General features: G+C 40.0%; 1 protein-coding gene across 8 annotated transcripts in view; it reads right to left on the reverse strand.

Annotated features, from left to right (window-relative positions):
• Positions 1-26,413, reverse strand: part of spire1a (spire-type actin nucleation factor 1a) — a 31,171-nt gene that overhangs the window by 2,565 nt on the left and 2,193 nt on the right. The window contains exons 2-18 of one of the 8 annotated variants that reach the window (XM_034704778.1): positions 24,006-24,037; positions 13,005-13,277; positions 10,692-10,817; positions 7,976-8,050; positions 7,691-7,855; positions 7,508-7,594; positions 6,936-7,065; positions 5,770-5,811; positions 4,844-4,891; positions 4,383-4,537; positions 4,000-4,081; positions 3,717-3,859; positions 2,898-2,918; positions 992-1,129; positions 806-876; positions 366-393; positions 83-246 (exon numbers count right to left, since the gene is read on the reverse strand). In XM_034704778.1, coding sequence (XP_034560669.1) covers positions 83-246; positions 366-393; positions 806-876; positions 992-1,129; positions 2,898-2,918; positions 3,717-3,859; positions 4,000-4,081; positions 4,383-4,537; positions 4,844-4,891; positions 5,770-5,811; positions 6,936-7,065; positions 7,508-7,594; positions 7,691-7,855; positions 7,976-8,050; positions 10,692-10,817; positions 13,005-13,277; positions 24,006-24,037 — 1,780 coding nt within the window. Of the gene's footprint in view, positions 1-82; positions 247-365; positions 394-805; positions 877-991; positions 1,130-2,897; positions 2,922-3,716; positions 3,860-3,999; positions 4,082-4,382; positions 4,538-4,843; positions 4,892-5,769; positions 5,812-6,935; positions 7,066-7,507; positions 7,595-7,690; positions 7,856-7,975; positions 8,051-10,691; positions 10,818-13,004; positions 13,278-24,005; positions 24,038-26,413 lie in introns of all 8 variants that reach the window. The other 7 variants (XM_034704777.1, XM_034704780.1, XM_034704779.1 and 4 more) reach the window with 7 other exon arrangements.

The following is a 26,413-nucleotide window of genomic DNA, read 5'->3' on the forward strand; positions in this document are numbered from 1 at the left end:
AATGATGAAGAATTTGTCAAAAAACACAACAAAATGTAAAATCTTTACTCCATTAAAAAAGTAATAATACGCAGCAACATACTTGTAAACACTTCTGCGCAGGCTGTGTCTGCCCTGTCCGGACCCAAATGGGTTCTTTTCTGGATCAGGAGGAGCAGATGCTCCACCTGCCTCGTCTTTAGCCACAGCGCTCGGACCCAAAGAATAGATGGGTAAGGTGGAGTAAGGCTTGGATGGCAGACGCATCTGAGGATAAAAGATAGTTTTAAATGCTGGTGTTCATGGGAAAAACAACAGGTGTCAGACAGGTAGATGAAATCTAGAGTGGGAGCTCAAAGGTGTGTTTGATACAAACAGCATCTTACCTTTTTAGAACACTGGGAGCACACCGGCCTGTGGAGGATAAAAGATGAATTCTTGTCAGATTTAGTGTAACATTCCTTTAACAGTTGTAATCCTTAGTGACCATAAACAAATAACAGAGAAGAACAACTATCAACTTATTTGTTTTCAATGAGAAAAAACACTTTGTACATTATGCAACTTGACTGCAGACATTTTATGATAGTGGCCTCCAGCATAGCCTGGTTCTGAGGAGTGGCTACAGAGTTTTTCTCACTCTTGTCCTTGTAGTCTACAGATCCAAATGTTACTTAAGGCAAATCACTTGATGAACTACAAAAGGCTTTATACAACTGTGTTCAAGTATTGAGTAGTTCTCCTTGAGGATTGTAAATTGACCATGATGTTTAAAAATGAGTTTGCTTTTAAGTTGAGTAGCTTCAGTAATGGTGACTTAATGTACCTTTTGCAGAACTGGCAGGTGTAGGACCAGGTGAAGAGGGAGAACTTCTTGGTCCGACATGAAAAGCAAAGCTGGAGGGGAAAGAATGATGTGAGGTGAGACAGGTGCAAATAATCTGTTGAATTCAAACACTGAATTAAAAAAAGTGATCACTCTAATGACAAAAAATCTACAGGTGGTGTGTACCTTTCCTTTCTTGAGGGCTGTGTAGATTTCTTTGTACTGCTGAAATTTCTCTAGCTCTGCCTTGACCAGAACCTGTCTGATGTGCATCACCTCCTCCACCGTCAGAGCCAGACACTCCACTGGGTAACAGAACTCCTCCTGAAGGAGAGAAAATATAAACTAACCTTAGTCATGCAGGTTTAAGAAATTATTCACCAAGAGGAGAGTAACAGCAATGAAGTGACATTCCAGGTGCTAATGAGACTCACACCATGCGCATGAAGACATTATGTAATACAACCAAAATCAAAAACATCTACCACACACCACTTTACCAAATGATCCAGCATGCCATAAAATGACAAACATGAGTACACCAGATGCTTCCACTGTGTGATAATGAATAGAAACACGGAGCATGCTGGTTATGCAACACTGCCATCATGACGGCGGTCTGAAGCGATTGGCTTCATTCAATTATTCCATCAAGTTTATTCCTGACCACAGGTCCATGTTACAAACTAACAAAAAACAACTTCAAGAAGTTACTATAGTTCTAAATTTGGAAGTTAAGCAGGCTGGATGTGGACAAGTTTCTGTTTTGCACCATTAGTTTAGCAATAACATCGGCCAATGGACATGGAACTATACTATGACTGTTTTTCATACACTGGTATATATTTTTACATTATGTCCTCACACCCGATTGACAAGTTAAAAGCTTTGGAGGCCTTTGGAGATTTGCCAACTAGCTAGAAAGATCATCTAGTTTTGTCTCAACTTGAAAAAATGTTTTTCCAGAGACTTCCACACCAATCATTTACTCTCAGTACACTGGGATAAGAAGTTGAGGGACTCAGCTGTAAATGTTTACAGATTATTCCTCTGCTGCGTTTTCTTTTGGACCTTTATTGAGCTATCTTCAGTACAAACATGTCTCTGAGACAGACTCCCTAATACACTTCTGTTGAATAACATGTTATTCTGGATGTCTTCCCTACACAGAACTTTGTTACCGAGATGATTCAGTTTGATGACATGCGGTGACAGTGACATACCGAGCCCTGAGCACCGCTGGCAGCTCCCACCTGACCAGCACACAGAGGGAACAGGAAATTCAAACTGAGGCAGGGTCTTATGTTATGTATTGTGTATTACATTTATGCTACTCAATCAGGTATGCTCACTCAAATCTGATACACAAATCTTGAACTGCATTTATCCATCGGAGGAAATTTCAAGAGGTTTGCACCATAGAGTGCTGCAACTCTCTGTCATCCACACGTGCAATAGTTATTTGGTTCTGCTAATATACGGTACATTTACTTATTAGTTCTGTACATATTTTTCTCAGGATACACCAAATTACTTTAATTACTAATAATTGAATAATAACTGTTTTTAAAAGCTCTTTATTGTTATGTTTGCTCTATCCATTTTGCTGCCGTAACACTGTAAATTTACCTGTTGTGGGAGGAATAAAGGATTATCTTATCTTAATACAAAGCAGCTTAGTTTTCTTGGAGTTTCTTTGAATTTCTGTAGTATTTACTTCTTGCAGTTCATTTTTTTAAGTTCACGTGTGTCATGAACTTTAATCTTATAAGAGCAGAACTTCATAACAGGAAATCCCATGACAGAAAAATCATCTGACAGCCTCCGTCTCAGAAGGAGGAGAGTTCACTGAGGAGAGATGGCAGCAGTCTTTATCTCATGATTTCATTTTTTCTGCTCCATTACAGGCACCAACGATCAAAGCTGCTGTCCACTGATGATGCAGACCTGCATTTTACACATGGAGAAATCCTCTCTCCCGTCTCTCCCTTAACAACCGGCACCATGTTTCTCTAAGGTTATAAAACAGGTTAAAGAATGCTACTATGAAGCTGATTTTTTAAATGAGATTATGACAATTAATAAAGGTTACCTCAGCTCTGGGATCCGCTCTCTGCTGCAGCATTATATGAAATAGAAAATAACTTTCATTAAGTCTTTAGCATGAAACAGCTGACCAGAGTAAACATTTAATGAGACATAATGCGAGTATGAGAATGGGAAGGGAACTGCAACAAAGATCTCACTGTTTTACATCTACTAGGAACCAAAACTCTTACTATCCATGAAAAAAGGCTGAGCATCTGCTCTTATTAAAAAAAAAAGGTCTCTAGATGAGAGATATTATAATACGCTAAAGATACAAAATCATTCCCAGTAAGTGTTTGTTTTCTGATTTGGGTAGCCTAGTTGAAAGTAGTGGTTCAAGTCTGGCCCAGAAGTCTGCTATCAAACTTGTGAGTGGTGAAAATTAACCTCTAAATCCCCTTCACACAGCAGCCTGTCCTGTGGTTTCAATTAGTTGTATCAACCACACTGGAATCATACGACCGGCACAGAGTTACTCAGCAAACCAATGACCTCATGGAAAACAAATGTCCAGTCACAGGACTAGAGAAAATGTAACAAATAAATTATTGTTTTTCCACAGATATCTGCAGATTTAGTCAGAGTTGATTCAAATTGTTATCAACCAAAACGGCAATTCACATGTTTGCTTGTAGTAAATTCTGCTATGCTGGCTGATTTGCATTTAACTGATCAGATGAGAGAATTTTGAAGCAATGATATTTTAAGAAGATTAATCATAGCTATATCAAAGAATAACTGGATATAGGCGGGATGTTGGCCAAACACTTTCATTAATTCAGCCTGAATAATCTAATAGAAATTTCCTGTATAGTTTACCCACCAAAGACTTGGAGCTCTGTCTAGAGGGAGGTGCAAAAGGGCGAACACTGGTGGGGGCCTCCTTCTCTATGGAGTGTCTCCTCTGAGGAGACTGACGCTTGTCGGGCTGGGGCGTGGCAGAGATGGGCAGGAACTTTGGAGGAGCTGGACCCAACAGAGCAAGAAAAAAAAAGACATGACACATAAACACAAAAATTTAGTGAAACTGAAAATGACTCAACAATTTCAATTTTCTATAATATTTTTGTATGTAAAAGCAGAATAATTTCGAGGTAAGCTCTTACCCTTCTTTCCTATGACAGATTCTGGTGATGTATCATCTAGTAAAGATGTGGACATACTGGAGCTGCTCCGTGTGGGTTCATCCTGTCAATCACAAGACACTGGGTCACATGATCCTTTAAATAACTTTGAAATATACGGCAGGAAAAGCCTATATTAAGCTTATTTGGGCAGCTGTAATTCTCATGTTTGGAAATTTTGGTTTGCATATTTTTCAACCAATATGATGTATAAATTATTGTTAACTTTGGAAATAACAAGGGCAATTAAATCATCAGAGTTTGGCCTGATTCTTGTGCAAACATTGACATATTTTATTAGGAGATACAACATAAAGATTATTCAACCATACAAATTGAATTTGATTACAGGGATGATATCTTACATCAGATTCAGAGCTATCCAGCTCGGCCAATGTTGGCGCTCTGAGCAGCCTCTTCCTCTGACTCAGCGGCAGCACTCCGGCTTGGTTGGGTCCCGTGGTACCACTGGCCAAAGATTGGGTGCTGATGGCCAACTTCCTGGGTGCATCAGGAGTGTCTGTGGGTGGGGAGACATATGATTTTGTTTATAAACCGTTGTGTATTACAAGTAAACCAAGAGTTCCCATGACCTCTCTCCTTATCTTTTTTTAACAGCTGGCCATTGCGTCTCCGGTGTAAACTATGGGTGTCTTTGTATTGTTATGTATGATGCAGCAGAGTCTGCATACACAGACCACATGGTGACCAAGATAAGCCTCAAACATGCTCTTATGTAACCGATTTCTCTTCTTGAAAGAGTTTTGTTACAAAGGGAAAAAAAGGCTGTCTTAATACCCACGGGGTGTCGCTTTTTGAGTTTTACCTGTGCTGCGGAATAAGTCCTGAGGAGTGCTGATGCTTTTCCCTGCACCTGTGAAGGATTTAAAGGAATAAAACCTTCAGCAAAAAACGCAAAAGAACTGTACATTTCCATCCCTTACACCACACTGGAACCACAGGGGGGGGGGGGCATGAGAGCAACAAACATCTGTCCAACCAGGTGTGAACTGTGGGGATGCTGTGTGACAGTGGCTTTTATTCACACATTTGTAGAGCTGGAAAGCACAACATGAAGGTAGAATGATGGGAAGTGGCAGGGATGCAGAGTGAAACAATGAGTGCAGCCACAGTGCAAAAGGTTAGTCCGGTACATCCGTCTGGATTATCCTGGTCATTCTCTGAACTGTAATGCTGCATTCAGCCTGACATCACCCATTCAACTCTTCCTCAGAGGTAGGACTGCTGGTACTAGTGTTATGTAACATTTCATATCCACTGTGAGAGCGGATTAGGGTGACTGGCTGCAGGGACACAGCACTGATCTGTAATCTCACCCCACTGGCTATGACTCAATGGCCATCCCTCATCACCTAAAGCATGGATAGTCCCTGTGAGTAGCTACTGTTTATAGTTCATGCTTTTATCATTCATAAATACAGAGAACCAGCTCTGAGTTTGTATTTCTTTACACTACCTCCAAGAAAAAAACGTACAGAACTTCACACCCAGTGAGATCATCTTGCACTGTGTCAACCCATCTTTTCCTCAGCTTCGGTAGGTGTGTGTAAACGACAACCAGTAAGTGACAGGAATGTGTCATACACACTTGTACAACACAAGTATGAAGAAAAGGAAAAAAAAAAGGTGTGTCCGCGTGTTTGTGTTGAAACTAAAAGCTAGCCTTTAAATAGCCTGGAATGAAACACGAGGAACAACAAAAGGAACACAAAAGGTGACGTGCAATTTTACCTGATGAGTCAAAACTGTAAGACATGCTAAGAGGTCGCATGACTGACAGAATCACACATGGTTTTTTTTTGAGGAAAAAAAAGAAACAAAGAAGGAGAAAAGAAATCCATGGAAGTTAAAAGGGAGTTCATAAAAAGTTTGATCCTCTTTAAAAAACACTTCTTTGGAGCAGTTTTAGAGAACATCACAGCCTCCCATATGTGTTATTATGTAACAGCTGCTCCATGTTAGCCTCATAAATCCATTCACAAAAGATGCCTTGTGTACATCGCACAGAAACACTGTATGGTATATATTGACAGAATATTTACTGTTTTAATCTGATTAAAGCCTTAAACAGTTTAAAACTTCAACTGAAATTAACAGCATACCTTAAGGATTATCTACCTCATACATACAGCCTGCTTTATAAAAATAAATACAACACTTAAGGCTCATTTTGAAGTGAAGTGTAAGTATTAACACTTTTCTGATGTTATTCATTACATATAAAAATTGTTGTTTTTTCTTTCCAAAAGTCTAATCCAGCCTTCTTTCAACAGTAAAATGCCATGATCAAGAATCTAGAATTGTTGCTGTGGAAATTGGTACACATAAAAAATAACTAGAAAAGGTCAGTCTCATGATGAAGGTCTTATTTACTGTGGTAGGCCATAAAGAGCTATTAGTATTCATTTTAGTCTTTGTCATAACCAGTTAAAGAGCTCCTCACATGAGCTTTAAGGAAAAGTAAACACTAAAGTAAATACAATAGTAAAGAATGAGTAAACACTGAAGGCAGTTACATAAACGAAAAAAAAAAAATCAAGTTCAAACTCAAGATCTTACAGAACATTTAGCTTGAACTGCAGCAGTGACTGACGGTAGATCTATATATCAGCTAAAGGCTCACAGCTGCTGTAAGTGGTCCTTGTTTAAACACTATGACACTTCTGATGAAGTGGACAGATCAATGCAGGAAGAGGGCTGTTCAACTAATCATGACGGATGTACTTAAGAATGTTTGAGTCATGGTTAATGGTTTTTAAGCTCATGCAGTCAGTTAACAGCCATGCTTTAAATGAGCCGAAGCAAACAGATTTCTACAGATTATGTAAAACTAGTAAGTTTAATGGCCATGTGTGCATGTTAACATCTGTGAATGTGTGTAACTGTGAGCTGCTGACCCAGGCGTGTTCGTCGGATTATGTCCGGTGAGACGGGCCTCAGCTTCCTCTCAGCTTTGATGTCTTCCAGGAGTCGCTCGTGGAGGCTCGGGGGACGCGGGCGTTGGGGTTTCAGTTTGCGGGCAGCGACCTGTCATGACAACCAAACAAGTGAGACCTCAACTGCCATCACCATGAGGACCCAAAGAGACATTCCCATCAAATCTCCCACAGTAGGAGGGTCTGTTTTGTTCTGCATGAGGTCATTAAACTATTGTATTCATAATCACATGCTGGTGTTGTTGACAAAGTGCGAATGTCACATCAAGTCACATGCATGTGATTTAATGTTCCCTATCATTCACACCCAGGCATTTGGCATCTACCATGAATGCCAGCATATTAGTGTAGCAACTGGAAACAATGTTGAATGTAGACAGTAGTTATCAGTAGTTATCAGATATTCACTGTCCTTACATGATACAGTTAAAGCTAAATCTGTTGTTCAACTTCTATCAGAACTTTTAAAAATGAAAGCTGAATTGTGCAGCAGTGTGGAAGCATGTTTTGACAGCATACTGTGTGTTACTCACAGGGTTGAGCGGTGGTCGCGACCTGATGAATTCAAGAATGACCTCATGCGCGCTCTTCTTCAACCTCGGTGGGATGTCTCCATTCACCTAGAATTAGAGTACATTGTTCAACTTGATGAAAATCCAGGTTAAAAAAATAGTGTCTCATATATATTTTTTAGCTTATGCAGTAAAAATTCTCACCATGACTTTTCGCAGCTTGTAGCGTTTGGAGCGGATGTCGTCCATCAGCATCTCGTATGGTGTGAGCTGGTATTCGATGGCTAGTGGGTTGTACTGGCGCTCCTGAACTTTCTTCAACTTCACGCCATCTCGTAAATCTCGCATCACCTGCACCCAGAACCTTGCCTGATGTGAACAAGTAAGATGTGATGTGATGACTTGTGCAATTAAGGTCAATAAAAATGCTAACAGATTACAATCACAAAACAAGTAGTGCTTGATGCAGTGAGTAGATATTCTTCTTACCCAGTCTGCATTCTGCAGCTCATCCAGGTCTTTTGAAGGGTCCTCCCGAGTCTCACCTTCCATCTTCCGAAGGTTCTAGCAAAGAGAAAGGATAAAAATCAGGAAATCTATTCAAAATTGTACCTAAAAGTCACTTAGGGCTCATTCTTTGTAGACAGCAATGGCTGAAATTACAAATAGGTTTATGACAGTGCCTATAATGCATAGTAGCCTAATTAATTGAAGGATGTTGTTTACATGACAATGTCAATATTCATATAGTGCTATATTGACACTGTTGCAGAAGGAAGTCATGCTTGTTCTAGGTTACTAGATCAAACTGGCGAAGGATAATCCTCCTTGTTGGTATAATTAATATATGAATCCTTGTTAATACAGGTTAACATGAGTCAAATGCGTCTATGACTGAGTGAAGATCATAGGGACAAGGTGCTGGTCTTGTACCTCCACCACCTAAAGCACATTTAAACCTTTCATTTTCATGCCACTAACATTGTAAAATGCTCAACTTATGACTATACCTTTGATAAATAAGTATATAAATAAATCAGGCTATGGTTTAAAAGACTCTTTCCTTAACATCACACATGTATTTGTTGCTAAAACATAGTCACACTACTAACACAGTTGTCTGCTATTCTGACCATTATTTCCATCTCATTTCCTGCTACTGAGCGCATTTCTGCTACAAAATATCATTCCTTGGTTTTCCTTCCCAGCCCTTCTTCAGTTTTTTTAACCATGACACCAATTAACACCTTTCTCGTCATGTGACGGTTTCAGTTTATTTCCAGACTGGCAGAACAGTCGGCAGGGAATCCTATGTGAAGAAGCTGACAGACACTGACAGAGACGAGAGAAAAACATCAACAGCATGAGAAACTAAAAGAAAGACTCATTGACTGCCTTCCTAATTTAGAAGTATGTTTGTTACTGTGCATGGTTGCTCATTAGCAATTATCCTGTGTCACAGAGTGCTACAGGAAGTCCAAAGCTACCCTTGAAGTATGCAGGTCCCACTCCTGTAAGCTACTTAAATTGCTTTAATAAGGTTAAACTTGATTCCATAACCGTATATTACATAAGACTGTTTGCATGAATCATTCCTCCTGTAGAAGTCACAACCAGCACCTAGCGCAAGATTGTATACCCCCCATACGCAAGAGCCCACTGACAGGTCATGCGTCTCCTTTAAACCCCAATTCAACCAGGAAGCACAAACATGAACTAAACATGAAGTAAAATGAAAATTTATTTTTAATATCTACTTGTCCAGGGTGGGGCAATTATTTTCCCACTATCTTCATACTAGAATATTACTTTTTATATCTACTTGGACACATATGTAAATAGGATTGGTTTATCACAGCACTCTGACGACCTCTTTAGTCTGGATGCATGTTGGCTGTGTGACAACCGCGGGTACAAACAAGGATAATATATAGATATTTCCTCTTGTGCGATCTCCCTGCTATGCATCAGACCCTTTGTCTGCTCAGCTGGTGTCTGTGTGTAAATTAAGGACCTATTTTTAATTTAATCAAGATCATTTCAGGAAAAGGTCCCAAACAGTTTTCACACCCGAGGGCATCCCCTGATAATAAAAATAAATAAATAAATGCAAATAAAACAATTTCATAATTTGTATAAGCTTTAAGTAGCCTAAATAGTTTTACTATTCAAGTAACTACAGGTTTGCAGGGTGAAATATTCCATTAAGATCTCCTCCCTTTCTCTCTCTGGCACCGTGCGCGCTTGCGTGCGTGCGTGCACAAAGCTACTAGTATCCTAAATCTAAATGAAGCACATGTTTTTTTGTTTTCTTGTTTTTTTATGAAAACAAGCTTGTTTCCTGAAAAGTAAAACCCCAGAAACAATGATAACACCTGAAGGCATTGTCAATTTGATCTATTATTTTTAGTCTTACGTTATTATTTTGGGCATTTTTTCTTTTATTGGATGGGACAGCTGAAGAGACAAGGACAATGGTGCATGAATACCTGTAATCAATCTACCAATATTAGGCGGATAACATTGTGTATCTCTAGTTTACATGTTTTTTTTCTGGTTAATAAACTTAAACATGCCACCTGTGCAGAACAAGCTCTTAAGGGAACCCCTCATTAATCATTCTCAAATACTCCAGCACCAACAGTCACCTCAGAGAAATAAATCTACCAATAAGCTAATACACAGGGTTGAAAAACAGGATGCCTGATCACGTCCACGTGTACCGTTAAGTCATGCAAGTAGTGAAAACAATGTTGAGTCCTCAATTGCCCCGACAGGGAGGTCAGACAGGGATACGCACAGTCTCAATCCTTCCAGGCCATTAGGTTTTATTTCTATTGTGTTGTTTCTGGGCACCACTTTAAGGATTGAATTGGTCAAATTAAGACCCATTAAGCCAACAGGCTCTCTAATGCTGGGAATGGAAAACACCAGAGTGTATCTACCACAACAGAGAGGTAACCCCAAGGAGATTTTGGTACTTTCTTGTATCTGTTGCATGATCATCACTTTCAGTTTGCTGCATATTTTGAAATTTTTGGTGTGCTAATGAGTAAAAAGGTTGGAGTATGACTCATGGGCAAAACCCTGACTTTTTGGAATGCAGATGAGCAGATGGTGTTGTTTGTGTGTTTCAGATTGGCCGCTACTTACCCCCACCAGATTTATCATTAGCTCACAGATCTCACATGCTGAAGTTTCTCACCTCTTTGGCACTCTTGATCTTCTCCAGAAAGGTGCGCAGCTCCCTTGTCTCTGCATAGAGAGCACGACACACGGCCTGGTAATGGTTAGGGGCGTCTGATGGGCTGGGCAGGTGGGAAGAACATATCTGTACAGGAGAAAACAGAAGGAATTAATCATATACATTCTTACTCATGGAATAAACCTAAATTAATTGTGAAGATAACAAAGTTTACATATCCTAAACAAATGCAGCATACCGAGTTGAGCTCTCCACCCCACACTTCTACACATATTTTATCCACTGCTTTTTTTACTGAAAGGATATACTGAAAATACACACTATCTGAAAGCTCTATACATTGATACTACAGGCTTTCATTTTTGATCTGTTTAAATCATTGACTTCAGGTTTTCAGCAAACTCAAACCATGTAACATCAAGGCAACTTCAACTAGATCATATATTTACAGTGACACTGCTAACATGCTGATGTTGGAAAATAATACAATTTATAATGTTCTTGACTTAGATTAGCATATTAGCACTGGCATGCTAACACGTTCTAATAAAAGTCATACATTAAGTAGTCGACGCAGACGTGGAGGTCATTTGTTTTGGAATTATGTAGTCAAATTAAAATGTCGCTGTCATTTTCATGCTAGATAGAAAGAGAGAGTGGAAACCACACTTATTATTGCCCATCTTCAGGGGAATATGAATGTCTTAGTAACACAGAATTTCAATGCTTCCAATAGTTTTTGGGCCAAACTGCAAAAGGTCTAGAAAGTCTGCCTCAAGGTGGTGCTAGATTAAACATCAGGGGATAATCAGATTTAACTTCTGGGGAGCATGAATGTCCAATCGACAATTTTATGTCAAATGATACAACAACAACAGTTCTTAGGATATTTTAGATTTGCTCAATGCAACCATCCATGGAGCAATGGCATGTCTGTAAACAAAACTGAGACAGAGCTTAGAACAGCATGAACCTGATGATCCTGTCAGAGCAACAATGCCTGAGTAGCATCACTGAAGCACCATTTCATGCCCTGACCCTTAAGGTATTTGACAGCTCAACCATTACTCTGGTAGGCTGCCTTTATTTTCATTACAATCACAGTAAAATTATCTCCAGGGACCTAAAGGACAAAACCAGACCAATGGCATATTTGTGTGTTTTTATGTTGGGCTCGGCTCGCCACAGGCATGTTTGACTCAGCAGAATGTGTCTCTTCTTCCTCATTCTCTGGTGAGGCATTTCACAGGTAAGATAATACGTGAGCTGTGCGAGTCTTTACAATCATACCTAAGATCCAGCTGAATCGGTATTTTCCACTGTTTCGACTAATAACAGTGATCTGTATCAAGCTTCATACACCATCTTTTTTTGTTAAATAAAAAAAATACAAACTTAAGGTAAAGTAAGGATATACAAGAGTTTATCTGGTAGGAGACTCGCTGTTTAATTGACTGTCCCCTTTGTATGAAATTGTTCACTAACTTAATGAGTGATAATTAACATCAAAGTGAGCCAATAGCAGTCGAGCCACTCCTCAGTTCGCTCTACTTCACTAAAGCATGAGAAACCCCATTCACTGTCGAACTCATCCTGTCTTATTTGGGTGCTTCACTGGCAAGTTCTGTCACCTTTTGTCAGCATAACGCACAGCCGAACCTTCAACCACCCCACCTATGTCTGTATGATAGACCACTAGAGCACGAGACAAGAAAGGAGGTCAGCAGTTATCTAATCTGGCCCTGTCATAACAGCAGTTTACACCAAAGAGAGTGATTGTTGGAGGAATTAGAGGCCGAGTTAGACACACAGCATTTAAGAGAGCTGACTATGTGCTCGACTCAAGGTTGATTATATGTAAGGAGCAGGCTGTCAAAGTTTTTAAGCCTATTCTCCAAATACCAACATGTTTACACAGCTATAATTACAAGCCTCATATTCAGAAATACTTAAGGGACTGGCAGTGTGATGGCCTCCACCAGGGGAACATATTTTAAGCAGGAGTGATGATGGTGTGTGGATAGAGTTGATGCTGTTAACACACCTGATGTTGAAATGTGTGAGAAGAAGGAAAAAAAGTGCGAGAATTTGTGTTCTACACATTCAGGGTTAGGAGGACATTTTTTTAAATAAAGCAGCACAATAAATCAAATCTTCATCCCTATCACAATATGAGCATTTACACGAAACATGATGCAAATGTCTACATTTATCACAACAAAGGAGGAAATTATTTGTTGCAAACAAGTAATGCTGTCTTACTCAGCATGTGCATACCTCAACTGCCAGATATATTCACTTCCGAGAACCTACCATGATGATGTCTCGATAGCTGCGAATGCTTGTGACCGTACAAGTGCTGGTAGTGCAAACAAGCTCCTCTTCCTCCTCTCCTTCCTCCTCACACTCATCCTCCTCCTCTGTGGCTTCGTAGCCTTCATCAGGACAGGAGTCGCTCTCTGTTTCCTGGATGTTGGTCATCATGTCGATTAGGCGCTCCAGCGGTGGGCTGAGTTCGCGCTCTTCGTTTTCTTTGAGGCCATAGTCCAGAGCTTTGTAGATCATGATACCTAGCGAGTCAATTACCTGCAGGACAAACAAACATATGGAGAGTTGGAGGTCACAGATAATAAAATATGAGCAAATGACAAATATGTGATTCCTTCTGTTTCTTTCAAAGAGGTTTTTCTTTCAAAGACTCCTTCAGTGTTTTCACTTTTGCCATTTTTTGGTGCGAGCATCGAGAATCAGGTCAATTTTTGTATTTATTGATGTTCACACAACATGAATCCTTCACTCTGACAGTAAGCCAATTCATGTGTTTCTAACTGAGGGATATTTCTAATTCTGCCAGAGTAGTGTGGCATTTTTCAGTCAATATATGGATCAATTGTTAATGTGTTAACTTGTTATTTTGTGTGCCAACATCATGTTCTTTCAAGCTGACACACCATTGACTCCATCTTTGTTTACTCTGTTGCTGATCTAAAATAAAAGGTACATATTCAAGGAGCAGGCCAAGTTTCTTAGCACCTCTGACTTAGCTGGATAAACAACCTTAAACTCAAATCACCTGAGCAGAATACACCACAGCTCTTGTACACAAACCTTAAGTGAAATTAGGCCACTGTGTTCCTCTGAACAGTGTGATTATTACCACAATCTGAGGATGGCTTCATTTTAACAGTGCTTTCCTTCATTAATTAGAAAGTGCAACTAATCTGTATTTCCTTTGCAGCTTGTTACACCTCATCTAAAGTCAAAAACCAGCAGAACAAAGTTGTTCTTTCTCTGCAGCATGTTCTGCTTGCACTGCTGTGTCATGTCCTCTCCTGACAGCTTAATCTAACCACATCTCTCTGCTGAACAAATATTTGGACGCACGATGAGATTAAAAATTCTGCACAGGACAGTAGACCTTAAAAAGCCTTTTGAGACATGGAGATATGGATAGGGAAGGACAACACATTTTATTTAGTGCTTCAAGAGGAAAATGAATACAAGCCATTAGACACTGAATAAAAATGTTGGATAGGAACCTATCCTATGTGAACCACTTTGGACTACATGTATCATGGTTGCTATATAAATAAAGTTGGGTTGAGATAAGTGTAACTGTTTTCTATAATACCCATAATGAGAGTTGTGTCAGTGTATAACTGCTGTGGCTGCACGGTTTACACAGGATCTGATGTGAAGATTCCTCCTAGTGGCAGCTCACTGTTGACTGCTGTCTGTTTGTTTATACTACATTGAGATTAGGTAACTCGTAATTGTGGTTTATTTTCCTCTGAGTTTGCAATGTGCAACAGACTCCACTGTTTTGATACAGCACAATGAAGTTGAAAAAGGGGGGGAAACAATTATTTGGTGCCTATGATCTTCTGCCATCTATAAAACATTACAGCATAACATGTCAGTGGAAACAACAACAACAACAACAAACACCTCAGACTATTATGAACCGGTTTCGTAAAGTACTAAAGGAATCAGCTAACTGTACTGTATGTTCTTCAGCAGAAAGGAATGAAGAGACATTGTTTAGAAAGGGCGGTGTCTTAATAAAACAGCAGGTTGATGTGGGTGAAACTGGTGTTGCTGCCTGGGCATGGCGGACAAATTTGGGTGAGGTGCCAGGGAGCAGCACCCGGTAGAGCTGCCTGTGAGAACAGTTAACAGAGGTGATGGGTGTTAACAGAGCGTGAGGAGAAAAATCATTAGATATCTAATGTGCCATACAGAGGAGAAAAGCTGCCCTCGTGTTTGGATAAACTCAAAGATTTTTTTGCAGGCTGTTCATGTGAGAGTCTGTTCCACAGGGGGTACAGTGGCTCTTCAGGGTCAGATATCTCTAAATCTTTAGAAACTAAAATTTCACCTTAACTCAACTCCTCATTCAAAGTCTTCCAAACTTCTTTGTATAGATTTTCCAACACTAACTCATACTACATTCATCTCTGTGTGCAGCTGATAATCCTGTACCAGGGCTAAAACAAATGCTCTGTTCCTTAGTGTCTTGTTATGTAACCTTATAATCCATCTACAGGACAACATGCACTGTAGTGGGGGGAGATACTAGGGACTGCTGTGGTGATGAAAAGCACAAGAGGTTTCATTCATACAGAGTTTTACAATGAACCACATGAGTAAACCTACAACTATAAATCAAGCGTGGAAGTTTGAACCGTATCAGTGTCTTGGATTAATCTGGATTTCCAATATTTGACAAGTATTTTTTTCAATACTGGCAGGACATTCCTAGATTTAGCCAACACTTTTTTTTTTTTAACTACTTTCCCTGCCAACACATAACAGTGTGTAATAATCAACTGCCTTATGTTTAACAGTTTCTAGCATGGAATGGCTTACGGCTCGATGCATCACTGATTAAAGCTCTCTGTGAAATAATCTGGCTAAGTTATCCAAGGTTTAGGTGCACCGGAGTGTGAATAATTGCAGCTTTGGCTTTCTTGCCAACAATTCAGTTAAGTCCACATGTAAGAACAGAAGAAGAGTGAGCCCCTTCACTTCAACGGAAATACTTTATTCAGCTCTTTCTGTCAGAAAATGTCAACAAGCTTCTTTAACATTAATATTCAGAACCGAGGCTGATGTAAGGAAGGAAACTGAGGCTTGGTTTTCTGAGTACACATTCAAGTTTCATCTGACGACTTGTGACTCAGAGGAATGAGGAAGATGAGGCATAGCGTTTTAGGCGGGGAAGCAGTGACAAGTTTGCCGCTAAAAACATTAGGAAAGACAGCCAGATAATCCACCGCTGCGTTTCAGGCACAGCCAGAAATGTTTGGTAGCAAACCACTAATTGAAACCAGGCCTCACCCAGGGTGAGGTGGAAGCCTGCCATAGTGGATGAAACAAGCATATGTTCCTGTGGCTGAGGCCAGGTACAGGTGACACAAAGGACATTCTCATATGCCTCTTAGGAAAGGCGTCTGGGTGTCAAAAGAAACATGTAGCATAACTGACACAGGGCTTGAGAGTTACGGATTGTTAAACACAGAAATATCTCAACCAGTGTTTGATATTCTATAAGAAACTTAAGAAGAAATTACTACATCTGCCCGAAGACACAAATTCTCTCATGCTCTAAAACTGATAAAAGTCTAAGCTCTAGCATGACATCAATGCCCCCTGTATGAAGTACTTCAGGCCTCTGTTTGAAAACAATGAGCTGTTTATTGGTGAAAAACCTCCATTTCCCATCAGAACCAAAGACAGAGGCATCATCCTGAGAACCAATGACGAATACCAAAGAGGCACATTTTCTTCCTGTGAATAACCCTAGTCTTCTTAAGGTTCTTAAGGAAGTGTTGTACGTCACAGCCAGAGCTAGTTTCACAACAAGCATGAATATTAAAATTCTGACTAATGAGTTATGTAATAGTGATTTAACAAAGGATAAATCAAAGAGGTAAGTGTGAAAATAAAGTCTGAAGGGTTTATACAGGGGAAAGGGGCCACATTAAGGATGAAAGAAATTGAGATTTCTGAATAAACTTATATTAGTCCTGTGAGAAGAAAAAGGGAAATGTACGAGGAAAATAAAAGCCATAATACGATAATATAACTGTAATCAAATGAGAGTAAAGTTGAAAATTTAAGAGAAAAAGTCGTCATCTAATGATAAGTTGAAACTTGATTATCTTCAAAAGAGTGAGAGAGAGAGAGAGAGAGAGAGAGAGAGAGAGAGAGAGAGAGAGAGAGAGAGAGAGAGAGAGAGAGAGAGAGAGAGAGAGAGAGAGAGAGAGAGAGAGAGAGAGAGAGAGAGAGAGAGAGAGAGAGAGAGAGAGCATTCTTTAAGTAAAATAACAACAAGAGATTTGAAGAAGAGCAGCAAGCCCCCTGCACTAACATAACTCTTTTTGTATATTTATGCTTTTATTCTCAAAATCACAGGACTTACTTCTCTACAATGTGGCCCTAATGCTCTGTATTTATCTAAAAAAAAATGACCCACCCTACTAAAATGGTTAAACTGTAAACTTAGCAAATGCTGAACTTTCACAAGAGAAAAAAAAAAGAGGGTAACAACCATAGACCGTATAAAATATGGACGTAGGATACGTAACGTCACCCATCCGTTTCTGAAGCGCTGTTTTGAGGCCAACCGTCGGCGGGAGCCATATTGCTGCTGTTGAGCGATTGTGACATAAAGAGGCGGGCTTTGAGTCACCTAGCCAACAGCTACAGTGTTCCCGCCTGTCAATCAAGTCAGCTGTGCCTCTCATTGGAAGACTCGTAATCTCAATATCTTTGAAATTGCCACGTTAGAAAAAACTTCACCCCCGTACAGTGTGTGCCGATCGAGAAATGAGCTATCCAGACTACACTCGTCTTTTGTACCAGGCTGTAAACATGTTTATTTCTGCTGTAAAGATCGGCTTTTTTGAATTGGTGTGTATGTGGTTTCTGGTACTTCCAGAGCCAGCCTCAAGCGGATCCTCGATGAACTGCAGTTTTAAGCACTTGCGCATTGGACTCATATTTTTAGACCGGAGGTTGCTGCTTGGTAACAACATTAAAAATGTCAGTCCATTCCTATCCAGGTTAGATGATGTAAATCAGTACAGACCTCTTTTTGGACTTTGCACTTCCTGTTATATTAGTTAATATTTTAACTTAACTTCAACAAATGGTTTTGCTTTTATGAAAGGAAACGCTTAGAGCTGAATTCATACAGGAAGACTAAGGTATGAATAATTATAAACAGCATGACAAGATGCAAATGTAAAAATATATTGGTCCAAATTAGGAGCAAGCGAGGAGCATCAGTGAGTCAAACATTATGCAGACAGGCAAAGAATGAGCTGTTTGTGTTAAAGGTCAGCAAACTGCCAACCAAAACACACGAGATGGGAAAAGTCTGACATGTCTGTGTGCTGCTGAGTCTTCACCACAGATTTTCACAGGAATATGAAACTAATGCTGGGTTTCCCTAATTAAATGTCAGATCATATCAGTTGTCAATTTGACATCCATCACTACGTTGAAATCAAATATATAATTACTTAGCTCTGACATTCTGATCAGCTGATTTCAGATTTCAAAGCTAAAAGGAGCTCTGGGATAAAGCCATACTTGAGTGTTATTGTAAACAAAGTTCTTGATAAAAGCTGATCATCACCTTTTCTGGCCTTGCCTTCTCTACAAAATGACATGTCTGAATGAGATCAAATTGTTCACCAGGGAGCAGATGAGTTCTTGCAGACTACAGCGACTGCCCTGACAGAAATCGTAGCTTAACATGATTACACTGTTGCTATTGCAGGCAACAAAGCAGACAGCCAAGCAGCCCTAAGCATCATCTGCAGCAGTAAGAGCAGAGCCTTCACAACAGACAGTTGCATAACCACCAGAGCTCAAAATCTGGAGGAGCGGATGCTCAGCCTCCTCCGGTCTGCAGCATCACTAACATAGTTCACAGTGGGACAGAGCCTGATGATGCACATTTGTCTCTTCTGGTCAGATAATGTTGAGTCTGCATTCATCTGTGAGGTCAGCTGGAAATTGCTGAGGACGGAGAGATGTCCCTCTGAATTAAACAGCTATCACTGATCAGTGACATCATGAGTCATCGGGTCAAGCAGCTGACAGGGCGACAGAAGCAAAGAGTGGAAAAATCCTGAATTCTAAAAATCCAAAACATCTTCAAACAACTCAAAACTTGACAGCCCTACAAAGACTGAGAACATGTGATATGATGAGGAATCAGATCTCAGGGTTACAAAGTATTAGCTTCTAGTAATGCACACAGAAGTGTAAGTGTGTACGCCTCAAACATCCTCCCAAAAGGAAAAAATATTGTCAAATACCATACTGAGTTTGATGCTGTCAAATTTCCAACAATGGCCCAGAACACAACTCTTTTAAAGAATGTCTCTATACACAAACCCATTTCATTATTTCAAAAAACTACAACATTTTTAGCACCCACTGGAAAATATCTGTGACGAAATATTTGATGATTACTTTATAAATCTGACATACTTAGGTGGAAACTCAACACATCTCTGAGGCCTGACAGAGATTTAACGAGGTATAAATAGAATACACAAACTACTCAATAAATGTATTCCTGTGGTTTTGTGTTAGCTGAGAATATTACTTTGTCAGCAGAAGTAGGCCCGAGGCAGCAATATGAGCTGCAGTGAAGCCATTGATGTCACAAAAATCGATGGATTGATCGGGATAAAAGCTAGATGTGACAAAAAGGTCAGTGGTACATGGATGCAAGGATCACACTGAGGGCCAGCGACTCACTCTGAGGTCCCAACTTAAAGCTGTATCAGCAAACAAGCATGCTGACAACTGACAGTAAAAATCTACAATGGTTTGGTTACTGACACAAAACAACAGCCCTGAGCATCAAATCTATAGCTTCAATTAGAAAATGCCTTGTCCTTTGAGACTGCATGCTCTGATGTTACAGCAAACAGCGAAAGAGATGTCTTTGTAGAGACAGAGCTCATAGCCTGCAGTGACTGGTAGAAGGGTGGGGGGATGGAGGAAGGGGAGGGGGGTGCACGCCTCACATGCAGACACATGCAGCCCCTGTTCAACCAGCTGGAGCATGGAAGCCACTACTGTACACACATGCAAAAATATGCACAACTGTACTGAATCAAAAACAAACACATCCAACCATCTGAGGGGAGGATAAGTGGAAGTGAAGATCAAATTTAAACAAAAGACAGCATGAGCATTTAAAACCTGAGGTGTGATCAGTCCATATTTTTTAGAGGATGAGAGATAACTCACTCACTGCAGTTTGATCATTGCTGAGACCCAATCTATTAGGATCCATTTCTAAGTCCAAAGCTTTACCTCATGTGTGATGCTGGCTAACTACCTTTTTTGGCTCACAATTGGTATTTAGGGACCAGAGTAGACTTGGCAAACTGAAGACCTCTAATAGGATACTACAAGTAATCTGACCTTAATCTTTAACTCAGGATAAACTGGGTTAAGCTTGTCTTGAAGGCGACAACAGAAGGTGCACATCTCGTATAAAGTCCTAAACATTTAGAACCATCACGCTAATGATGAAGCACTACGAGATGCAAACAAACTCATGACCAGCCTTATTCAAAATAAATAACAAAGTGCTCTTGTTTTGTTTCATTGATGATTATCCTGACACAGACTGTCTGGTGTAAATTAGAGAAAGTGGGCCAGTGCAGCGCAAGCTAGTGATTAGCACCAAAATACACAAGTGTGTAGAAGCAGAGAGTCGGAGTGGCTAATCTGCTGACTTTCTTGCACAGGGGACTGAGATGAAACACAAACACACAGGGCCAAAACACAAGAGAGACAGGGCTATAGCAATAATCTGAGCAGACATGACAAAATAAGAATACACTATTACCTTCAGCAATGCTTACCCCTTGACAAGTTAGTCTCTGGCAACAGTTTCACATTGACATGAATGCTAGCTCTAATTTTATAGCGCTTGCTATAAATTATTATGCCAACATTTATAAAGGTATAACGTTCCTAGTGTAGCATTTAACATGCTAAAATTTGTTAATTGGCACTGGCAACAATGTAAAGCTGTTGCTGACGGTAATTTCACAGCAGGTTTATTCACAACAATCCCGAATCTAAAATGAATGGCCAAGATTTTGATGGCAACCAAGTTGAAATAAAACTGTTGTAGCCAGCTTCTCTTCTAGCGGGTACTTTCAGGGACAGGTTTGCTCTTTGTTTTCAGTGTCAACACTTTCTGAAACACTTTTGCCAAGCAAGTATAATATTCAGCTTTGCAGGTTAGCATGCTAACATTCACTTATTATCACTAAACACAAAGTTCATCTGAGGCTGATGGGTATTTAACAATAAGTCAGGTATTTGGATAACACATAATTCACAATAACACTATATCTCGCACTGCCATGTTTCTACGGTGGCACAGAACGGACAAACTAGTAACATAAGCAGTTTCCTATTTATTGAGTGGTCAAAATGTAGTTGTGGAGATAAACCCTTTGAAACTGAGCAATTTTCAACTTGGTGTGTAAAAAGAAAAATTCAAGGGAATTACATTGACAATGGGATAGGGATTGACTGTTATACGAATGTCAAGTGCAATGTTTGTTGGGATATGTCAGTCTGGATTAAACTGATATCTCATCAACACACAGAAGAACATTGCTTTTTCAAATATTATCTCGTTCTTCAATTTTGAGTTCATGTCTTTATTAAACATTTTTTATGTTCAAAAAGTAGATTAAGTTGAGTGTTTGTTTTTTAAACCAGGGTGACTAAAAATTGATTGGAGAAATAAGAGACTGGCTCTACTAGATTTGGGCTTAAGCTTCCAATCAATGACACTAAAAGAAAACAACTCAATTCTTGAAATATGTATCCCCTGGCTTTAATGACGTGGTAGATTTAGGGGATTGTTACCCTAAGCTTTTCAAATAACCATTGTGTAATATGTTATGTATTTTCAAAACGCCTTCACACCTTGTTTATGGTAGTAAAAGGGTGTGAGCAGCTCACAGCTGAACCATGGGATTTCATCATACGATTTCCTCTATGCTCTGTCAGCTGAGGTGGAGGAATTCTATTTCCCACTAAGCCATGGAAAACACACACACACACACACAGACTGTGCATGCCTGAGATCACATGAGCAATAAGGCAAACATGAAAGTCCATCAGACTGCTTAGAGTTGACAGAGGAATCTCTGTCTAATTACAGTATGTACACATAACGCAGCTTTGGGAGAGACTTCTCCTCCCAGTATTGTTCAGTGATCCATGCTTGACCAAACATGCACTGACCACATGTCCTCTTCACGTGGTTTGATGCTAATGTTTGGGTGTATAACAGTTCAGGAAGTAATGCATTTATGAATCAAAAGAGAGGGAGAACACAGATGTGGCCTCTTTTAAGTGCCCTTCTTTCAGTGTTAGAGTGCAGCATGCACAATGAGTAGAGAACAAAGTAAAGAGGACTGCTTGTGCAGAGCTCCCTCCCACTCAGTCTTGTTTAGAGCATCACAGGCCAGGGCTCAATCTTTGCAACAAATAACCTGAAGGATGTCATGCATGCTGATAGATTTTGATGTGACTTTGACATAGTCTCTGTGACATCACTCATTTTGTTTCTGAAGCAGAGTTTTGAAGCCTGTGGTGCATGGTTGCCATATTGGAAATGCTGACTCAACCTAACTTTGGTCGATCTAGCACGACCAAGCGGCAACCTCCGGTCTCAAACGATGAAGCCAATGCGGAAGTGCTATAAACTGCAATACGTCGAAAATCGGCTTGAGGCTGGCTGCAGAAACACCGGAAACCACATAGAAATGAATGGGAAAAAGACGATCTTTGCAGCATTAATAAACATGTTTACAGCCTGGTTCAAAAAACAGCTTGGCTCTATGTAGCTAATCTCTCTAATGGCACACTGTACGGGGGGTGATTTTTTTTCTAACGTGACAGTTCAGAAGATATTAAGATTACCAGTTTTGCCCAAATAAGGACATGACTGACGTGACTCCCGGTCGGGAACGCATAGCTATTGGCTAGGAGGTTCACACTACGTCACACCCTGCCTAGTTGAGTTCCGCATTTCCAATATGGCTGCCGCCGTCGATTTGCTTCAAAACAGCTCTCAGGAACAGATGGGTGACGTCACGGATACTATGTCCATATTTTATACAGTCTATGAGCACGACAGAAAGATTTGGAGTTGAGGCTAGCCTTTAGCCTCTTCGCTAACAGTTACAGGGTGCCCGCATGTCAGTCAAGTCAGCTGTGCCTCTAATCATGCAAAACTCAGAATCTTAATATCTTCTAAAGTACTGAGTTATAAAAAAAATCATCCCTCGTACAGTGTGTGTCAATAAAGAAATTAGCTATTCAGATCAAAACAGTTTTTTGTAGAAGGCTGTCAACGTGTTCACTTTTGCTGTTCGAGAGGGTGTGTATGTGGTTTCCAGTACTTCCACAGCCAGCCTCAAGCGGACACTCAATGAACTGCAGGTTTTAACACTTGCACATCAGCTTCATTTCTAACGGCCGATTGTTACCGCTTGCCTGAAACACAAGACAACTCCATCATTTTTCATTAGAACTGACAATCTGTTCTTCCTTCATTGGCTCAATATACAGGAAATGTTTCCTTAACCCATAAAGACCTAGGCCATTTTTGGGGGCGCCAGACTATCCTGAATTTATTTTGAATATGCTGAATGAGACAAATGTGGTATGAATGGAAAGAGTGGAATATCCACTGTAACTGAGAGTTTAAAGCTTGTTGATCTAATTAGTGGTTCAAAAGTTATCAAACATTTAAGAACAAGAACGGCTGTCTAGGTCTTTGAGGGTTGTGGCCTATGTCACCAATATTAGTGATTAGTAGTCGACTAATATCAGTTTTTCAACAGCAGATGCCAATAACTAGAGAGCAGGTCAACCGATTAGATAAAAAATGATTGAATAAAAAATGTCATTCTAAAATGCCATTAATTGCTCTATCTTGAAACAAATACTACAACACATCGTGATGTCACATGCCTGCTTATGGAGTTATGGCTCATTCAGTGCCATGGTAAGGAAGCTGTATGTCTGTGTTAAAATGTAGCTAAATAATGTATGACAGTTTTAAAGTTGCGGAGTGAAGACATCTATGAGTAATTTACACAAACATAAAAAATAGGATATTCTTTCACAAACAAAAAGGTACACCTGCTGGTGTGTGACTTTCCTGCAGTTTATGAATAGAAAGGAAATATTTTATTTAACAGAACACTAATTGACTAATGACAAGTTTAATGCAAAACTCACCTCTAATGACGTAGGGGCCAAGCTGTATTTATCTGTAATGACAGAACAAAGAGAGAGAGAGTCATTCACACACAAAAATACTGTTGTTGGCTTTTAATTGTGCATGTGGTTATTTGAAACAGACAATCGGCGAGGCATCACACCCTGTGCATTATTTATAGGTGTGTATTGTTCACTTAGGAAAGACATATTTTACAGTTGTCACACCTCACACTGTGTTACAGGGCATCAAATATTGAGTGTAAACGCATAGGGGAGACGAGAAGTACAATTGCTCGACAGGGCTGAGGAGGACTGTAAAACTAGCGAGTGAATAAATGATGGTGTTTTCTCTGCAGTCACTTCAAGCTGCTTGAGGCAAATGGAGATGTCAAAATCTCCCGCTGGAAATGATATGACAGTTCAAACACCCAAGAGAGAAGATATCTAACCACTGCTCCCAACAAGTACAACCCCAATATAAATCAGGACCTTTCCCACTAATCACTGCATCAGTTGAACCAGTATGAAAACCTGAGCTTTCCCTTCCCCCCCTATCAGAGAAAAGAAATAGCAGTCATTCAAGCTTTCGCAATCTTATCTCTTCTTCCAAGTCCTTCTTTCAAACACACCTGTACTTCTACATTTTTATTTAAGAGCTTTAAAGGTACACAGAGTGCATCTCTTTCCCTCCCTGTATGTTTCAAACTCTGTAATTGAACAGCTTTATATTAGTTACATGAGAGTTCATGTTAACTTCTGACTGCTAATCACTACAAAGTAGTGATTGAAGCCTATCACAGGGTGACTGCCAGTAAGAATGGCGTCAGGGTTGAAAGTACAAATCAAGAGATAAAGCTACAGACTTTAACTCCAATCCAGAGTGTTGAAATGGATTACTGCATCTGAATGAGACACGTCGGACAGATATGTCATCTTTGTGACTGATGCAATAGCTATTTTAGTTTCAATCTATCAATAGAGAGAATATTGTGCTTATTTATGCAGCATGTGACGACATGAAGACATTCACAAAGAGACTCTTGCCTCTAAGCTAAATTCTACGCAGGTCACTACTGCTACCAGACGAGTAAAGAAAATAAAGTCATCCAGCAACACTCATCTGAGAAACACTGGGTCCTCTGTTTGTCCCAGCCGAGGAGAGACGGCTTGGCCAGGGCTCTTGTTTTTCTCCTTGGGTAAGTTAAGTCACAGAGTGGACATATTTGTAGCAGTGTGCAGAGTCACCCAGACAAACCTATTCACTGAAATGTCAACCTCTGTCTTGGACAAGTTTTATCCTCAACCCATTACTGGCCTCGATAAAAAAAAAAAAACATGAATACAGATGAGACACATTCTGATTCAATCCTATTCAGTGACATAATTAATAAAGACAAAGTGATATTAGATTTAGGGGATTTATGATACAGGACATTTTAAGGGGGAATTTGCAGCAAAAGGTATGGCTGTTTTAAGTTGATAGTGCACAGCTTTAGCCGTATTTCAGCATTTAACTCTTTCAAAGATAATCATTTTTTTGCACTGTCAAGCAGTTTTAGTGTGGACTAACTTCTACTCAGCTGTGACGCTGTAGACAGTGCCGAGAGCATCCTAAAACAATGATGACAAATTCTAAATCCCCTCAAAAGCACTGTTTTCTTCACCATATGGCCTGTGTATGTGTGTATGTCTGGCTTTAATAATTAACAGCATAAGTTAAAATACTGCATGCACCAAATTCCTCTGTGCTGCATCGGAGGTATGAATCATTGAAGATCTTGGGGTAAACAAGTGTCTCATCCTAATGTAGCATCCTTTCTCTAAACATGCAGTGTGTGTAAATACTTCCTCTCCTGTGCTACACAAGCACTGATTTGACAGCAGCAGGAAAGCAGCTTGCATCATTTCAGCTGAAAATAACATCTTGTTTCTTATTAGCCTGATTCTCTTTAACTGAGGATTGCAAAATCACGCACCTCCGCAGTGTTTGCTTTGAGTTTTTACTAGCTGATGACAGCAGCAGATTAGAACTACAGACAGCATCTTAAAAGAAGCAGTAAGAAGAGGAAAGAGCCACCAGCTTAGTTGATGTGGGCGCTAGCCAAATCTTGCAATCTTGCCACTGACTCATGTGCAGGCTATGCATCGGTTGAACAAGCACTGATTTTTCTGCTGCTTGGGTCGAACCTCTTGAAGAAGTTTCAGAGTTGCCGAGCTTAATAATAAACCTCACGTCTCTCTCATCGCCACGCCTAATGAGAAGAATCAGGACAGGCCAAGCTGTCCCGAAAATACCTCAGCCAGTAGCCAGAGGAGCTGCTCATAAGGACTCTTCCCATAATCTCCGCACTCATCTGCACTCAGACTCCCAAAGTCTCAGCTTCCAATCATCACGTTTGTTCTATTTCTGACAGTGCCAAGGCTCA

The sequence above is a fragment of the Notolabrus celidotus genome, chromosome 16, assembly GCF_009762535.1.
Source record: "Notolabrus celidotus isolate fNotCel1 chromosome 16, fNotCel1.pri, whole genome shotgun sequence".
Taxonomy (NCBI): Eukaryota; Metazoa; Chordata; class Actinopteri; order Labriformes; family Labridae; genus Notolabrus; species Notolabrus celidotus.